The sequence below is a fragment of the Zalophus californianus genome, chromosome X (assembly GCF_009762305.2).
Source record: "Zalophus californianus isolate mZalCal1 chromosome X, mZalCal1.pri.v2, whole genome shotgun sequence".
In the NCBI taxonomy this organism is placed as follows: domain Eukaryota; kingdom Metazoa; phylum Chordata; class Mammalia; order Carnivora; family Otariidae; genus Zalophus; species Zalophus californianus.
The window spans coordinates 16,712,693-16,718,930 of NC_045612.1; the positions used below are offsets into that span (position 1 = coordinate 16,712,693).

The 6,238-nt window shown below is 52.3% G+C and overlaps 1 protein-coding gene across 1 annotated transcript; it reads right to left on the bottom strand.

Annotated features, from left to right (window-relative positions):
* Window positions 1-3,292: 3,292 nt before the first annotated feature.
* On the bottom strand, window positions 3,293-4,110 carry LOC113931084 (thymocyte nuclear protein 1-like). The gene has a single exon (XM_035725685.1). It carries the CDS (start codon window positions 4,091-4,093, stop codon window positions 3,404-3,406), a length of 690 nt encoding a protein of 229 aa, XP_035581578.1. The 5' UTR covers window positions 4,094-4,110; the 3' UTR covers window positions 3,293-3,403.
* Between the last annotated feature and the right edge of the window lie 2,128 nt (window positions 4,111-6,238).

Consider the following 6,238-nt stretch of genomic DNA (forward strand, 5'->3'; position numbering starts at 1 on the left):
CAGCATCGTCTCTGGCCTCGCGCCAACTCACTAGGGAGGGAAAATGTGACCCCAGCGGCGGGGCCACTTGGAGGACAAGAGGCGGGCCGCCGGGGGAACCCGAACACCCGCGAGCCCGCTGGTGGTGGCCGCGGGCGGAGAGGAGCGCACGGGGTGGCACGAGGTCGAAGCTCGGGTCTTCAAGAACGAAACTAGAAAGGTAGCTCAAGGCCAGTGTGACCCGCGAGAAGAAGACTAGAGTCCTAAGCCCAGGAAAGCTTATTAAAATGTGAATTCTCCAGCTCATGCGAGATGCGGTGCGCCAGGGTATCGGAAAGGGGCCCAGAAATCTGAAGTTTTACCAGGGCCTCCCAAGAAATTCTTCCTGCACTGAGAAGTTTGAGAATCAGTGACCCAGGAATAAAAGAGTTAAAGGAGGTCCCCACCACTCGGGTTACTGTGGGGCGGATGGAAGAGAAGCCCTTGCTGGGATCACGAACCGGGGACGCCCCACCCAACCCCCCGGGCTCTGGAAGCGCTTAAGGCCGGAAACGGGAACGCTTCCAGGCGGTAGGAGGCCCCTAGGAGGCCAAGGAAGGGGCGGTCCCTCCCACGTCAGCATGCTCTCGGGCCCAGGCGGCGGGGCGCGTGCTTCGCGGCCCGCCGGGAAATGTAGTCCTCAGGGAGGCCGCGCGCCTGCGTCCTGCGCGCCTGCCCCGGGGAGCCTGGGAAAGTTGTGGGCCCCGACGCAGTAAGTCCCTGAGCCGCCAGAGGGCGGAGCCGGCCGCGGACGCGGGCTGCCGGGCCCCCATCCCGCTAGGGCGACGCCAACTGGCCGCCGCCAGCCCTGACCCGGCGGCGGGCCCCTGTCCAGCGCGGGTCCCCCCCGCCGCTCCCTGTGCCCCGGCCGGGCGTTCCCGGGCTTGTCCGGAGCCCGGAGCGCCCGTCGGGGCGCCGGGACATCCCGTGGGGAGCGCGCAGGGGCCGTGCCCCCGCCCCGCGCGGCCGATGTGTAACCGGCTTTTAGAAGTTCCCGCGACGTGTCCCTCCTCGCCTTTCCCCGAGTTCCCGCTTTGCGCACACCCTCTTTATCCGTGCGCCATGGGAGCGCGGGCTCGCTCGGGCCGGTTTGGGGGGAAGCCGGGAGCCCCGGGGTGCAGTCGAGGGTCCCTGCGGAAGGGCGGAGGGAGGGCTGGCAGGACAGTCAGGGCCCTGCTGGACGTGGTGGAGGGTTCGGGTCCATCTGGGGAGGGCGGCCAACTGCGAGGCTGAGCAGCGTCAGGGCGGTTCCACAGCTCAAGCCGGCCGGTCCCTGGATGCCATCCAGGGAGGAGGGTTGGATGCCTGGGGTGGGGTGGAGGGGACGTGGAACTTTCTAGGAATGAGTGCTGGGGAGCAGTAACCTTGCTTGAGCGCTTCCTCTGTGCCAGGCCAGGCAGCTGCCGTTCTCTTCCACGCAGTTGGATGCACCACAGGAAATTTTATGAAATCGATGCTATGATTATTTTCATGTTAGAGACAGAAGCACTCAGTGTCAGGGTCACAAAGCCAGCAGGTTATCGCACGTGGATGGGTCTGCTGCTGAAGTTCAGGTTACCATCAAGATAAAGGATGATAAGTTCCCAATGTACATTTCGGATGGCTAGGTAGGAAGATTATGAGTATTTTTTAACTTGTGCCACTGCAGGGAAGAAGACAGGCACATGAGGCATCTGGGCAGATACAGAGAGGATCTGTAGCATAAGGTGGGTACCGACATTGAGACGTGCGTGTGACCATGTCCTTGACCTCAGACATTGCACTAAGAACGTTTGGATGATTTGAGACATGAGTGTTGCAGAGATCTCTTCATTCCATCCTTCTCACCATTTCCCTCTGGCATTTCCTGTGTGACCTGGGACAAGTCATTCAGTGCTCCTGAGCCTCCAACCTCGGTCCCCTCATCTGTACTCAGGGCATCATACTAGTCCCCACGTCCTCGCTCTGGGGGAGAGCTACGTGACCTGCCGTATGCGGGAGACTTTTAACAGCACGTGGACATAGCAAGAGGAACGTGATCAGTGTCCTTGCTTACTCATGCGGACCAGATGGCTGGTGGCCTGCCCTGAGGCAGTGTATCGTTCTCATGAAAAAGCCACTTGGCATGCCATCGCGGGACGAGGGTCAGGCTGATGTGGGCTGAAGTACACAGCCCTTGAGTGGAGAAGAACGAAGGGTTGTGGATCTGTAGCTTTTGGACGCAAGGCTCTAACTACCTAAGACGCCCGTGGCTGAAGGTGACCAAGGGTGACTCAGAGCCACGTGGACTTTCAGGGTCATTCACCAGAGTTGTCAGTATTGGTCTGCATTTCTTCTGTGGCCTGTGTATCTACAGAAACAGAAGATAGCCCATATTAGACTGGGATTGGGGTTTCAGGCCACCAGATGTATAAGGGTTCATTTAAGGGATGGGGCCCTTAGCCTTGTGCCCATGAAATTTTAAAGCCAAGCTGTCCAATAGAACTTTCTGCAATTATGTCTATGGAACGCTTGAAATGTGGCTAGTATGAATGAGAAAGTGAATTTTTAACCTTAATTAAACTGAAACCGCCATGTGGGACTATCATATTGGGAAGCACAGTTCTAGAGGGCCCGTGGATGTTCGAGAACATTTTGTAAACTTTTTAAATTGGTTGTGTGTGTGTATTTTTTCTAGGAAGTGAGTCCATGGCTTTCATCAGCTTCTCATAACTACCAACAAAATTAGGATCTGCTGCTTTATGGCTTTGGCAGAAAGTAAGCAAGTTGAGGGAGCTGAGTATGGCCTCTGGTGACCACTGCTGTTCCTTCTTTCTCATTTTGTCTTGTCCTCAGCTGTGGGTGGCTCCTCATGATGAACCGCTATGCTGTTTACTTCTTCATAGCAGGCTAGGACCGTTAGCCCAAAGGCCACTGATGTCAAACTGAAACTCTCATACATTCAGTTCTTTTAAATAGTCCAAAAAACACATTTTCAAAGCCATTTGGAGCCTACCTATTTACATACTCCATAAAACCTCACCCATCACCTGCAAACCACAGGTAAGTCAAATACTGGGGTCCATAAAAGACCCCAGACTGCTGCCATGCTTTGGAACTGTCTGACCTGGGGGCCCCCCACCGAGCTGCTCAGTGTCATTACCTAAACACAAACATTTCCTCTCTCATTTCCCCTTCTTCCCTGCAAATGTCCTTGCCCTATTCCCCATCTGGGCCGGGGCGGGGCGGGGGGGTTGCGGCGCCCATGCCTCTGTCTCTGGAAGGTCTCTCTCTTTTTTTTTTATATTAATGTTTTATTGGAAAAGGTACATGAAAACCACGCAAGGTGCCACACACCTTCGTTTGTCTTATAAAAGCTTGACTTCTTTGGAGTAATGGCTTGCCCATTCCAGCAACAGTGTCCCAGTTAACTTGGCTCCTTTTCTTCCAGGCTCAAAATAAAATCAAACTCCTCTCGAGTCAGGGGCTGAATTGAGAGTCTCTGGCGAGTGAAGAGAGCCATATTTTTTAAGGGGCCTCCAGTGGTTTTGTGAGCTTGGTAATGGGTTTTGAGCTCAGCCAGGGTGATGTAACGCTTCATCATCTGAACAAACTGTACATCCACCATGGACCATTTGGGGTTGTCTTCTTTGCTGGATGGGTCATAATGGGGATTGTTTTTCTCAAACTGTATGTGGTCTGGGTAAGCCTCCTTCACAATCTTCACAAGTCCTGCGATGCCTGGCTCTTTGCAGTTGCTATGGTAGAAGAACGCTTCTTGCCCCAGCTGCATGGCTCGCAGGAAGTTCCGGGCCTGGTAGTTGCGAACACCATCCCAGCATGCTGTCTGCTTGGGCTGTGCTTTAAGATCCTCAATGCTGAACTTCACATCTACACCTTTCTCTAGTCGGCTTTCTGGCTCAGACTTCATCAGCCAGTAACTGCTTAGATTCTTCCCACAGCTTTTAGAGGCTGAAGTCTTCTCAGGGCTGGAGTTACCCAATGTAGCTGATGTCCCTACTGGGTTCTTAGTCTTGGTACGTTTTCCTGCTGGCCCCTTATTGTCTGGCCCGGCAGGCCCAGCAGCCCCGGCGAGCCTCTTCCGGGGTTTCGGCATGGTTTCCCTGCGGGGACTGCGCTAAAGTCTCCTCGGTTCTCTCCCTGATCCTTCTCTCATTCAGTCACCATTCTCCCAAGCCACTGATTCCACGATTCCGCAGACAGAACCCCACCCAGGCGTCGAAAGGCCGGCACTCTCTGGAAGGTCTCTTGCCGGGAGGGAGTTCCCCTCTCAGACAACCCTGACCTTGTGCTGCCCAAACAAAGCTTGTTTCTGCCTCTCATGGTCCTGTGTCTTCCTTGATCACCCCCCCCCCCCCAGTCCCCGAACTCACCACGAATCCTTTAAGAGAGAGACAGGAGGAGCAGGGTTAGTAGTGGGAGATATTACTATGGAAGCCAGTAGGTGGTGTGGTGCCAGGAAGGGGTCATGAAGCAAAGAATGTAGGCAGCCTCCGGAAACTGAAAGAGACAAGTGAAATGGATTCTTGCCTGAAGCCTCCAGAAGGAACGTCACCCTGTAACAACTTGAGTTTAGATTTCTCACCTCCAGAAGGCTAAGAGGGGAAAAAAAAGTTTTTATTTTAAGCCACTATGTTTGTGATAATTTGTTACAGCAGCAATAGGAAACTAACATGACTTGTATGTGCCTACCTGTAAATATTTCTGCATCTATCCATCTCTCTCTGCTAAGATAAATATGACTTCATACCCACGTCTCCAACTCTGATCCATTACCACGTGGGTCATTCTAGCATTCCCTTCTTGCTTAAGTATAACCGCACTCACCAGCCCTGGCTCCCACCATCCAGCATCCATAAACTGAATTTGTTCAACCGGTATGCATGTAAGGCAGTTTCAAAAATGTTCAGCTAGGGGCGCCTGGGTGGCTCAGTCGTTAGGCGTCTGCCTGGGATCTAGCCCCGCATCGGGTTCCCTGCTTGGCGGCAAGCCTGCTTCTCCCTCTCCCACTCCCCCTGCTTGTGTTCCCTCTCTGTCAAATACATAAATAAAATCTTAAAAAAAAATAGATAGTATGAGAAGCTCTCCCCTGGGAAAGTCCTTCATATTTTCTCTTCAAGGTAATTGTATAACCCAGTCATCTAGTTCCAAATCTGCACTCAAAACCCTGTTGTGACTTCTGATTGGGATTGCACTGAAATCACAGATTTAGAGGAGAATTGATACCATTTCAAAGATTAGTCTTCCGTCCCCCCTCCGTAAAAATAATTTAAAATATTATTTTAGTGTCCAAACAGGAAGTGCATAAAAAGGTTCATGTATATTTTCCCTAGGTTTCTTTAAAAGTTAATTATATTTGTAGGTGTTTCACCATGCTTGTGACTAATGAGAATCGGTTATTTATTTCCATTCTATTTCCTAGAGGGAGTGTATGGAAAATTTATTGTGTGTGTGTGTTTAACTTTTATCAACTGACCTTTCCTGATCTACTTCCTGGGTGGTGGCTTTGGTTTTTCTAGGAAGGAAATCCCTTTAGAGAAAGGCAGTTTTGCTACTTTCTTTTGGTGACATGATACTGGACACTAATAATAGGTCTTATCCCTTTCTGAGGTCTTTTAGACCCTGATCGCGGTATCTGAATGTCTTGACGTGGCTCTACAGGGGATGGGAGGAAAGTGGGCGGAGTGGGCCTTCCCTGCCTCTCAAGACAAAGAGTGTGTGACCTGGCTCTCACTGACTTCAACTGTTTCAAGTGTCACATGATTGAGGATAAGAGCCGTCCCTCCTCTAGCACCGCTCGCCCACTCACTGTCGTCAGCCCTGAACCAGAGGTAACCCTGGTAATAACGTCCAGTGTTCAGATCTTGCACGTGGCCGCAAGGTTCTGAGAGCCATTGTGAGTCACCACGACACCTCTGGGGCTTAGCCAATCAGGCCTTAGGGCTCAGGGAAGAAGAAAACAAGGAAAGAATTTTTCCTCTCGCTCCTTGATCTCTCTTCCGGACCTTTCTCTACAGAAACCTGAGTGGTCTCTGAGGTAAGCCATCGTCTGTAATATGGTTTGGGACCGTTACCACACTAACCCACCTGATGAACCCCAGCCCTACTGGATAGAAGAGGGAGGTTACAGGACTGTCATTTGCTCAAACTGGCACAGAGACGGTCTGTAGAGAAGTGGTGCGGAGCAGGGCCTCTAGATCCGGCCTTTTTACTTCTGTCCCAGCTCTGTGTGTAGCCCGAG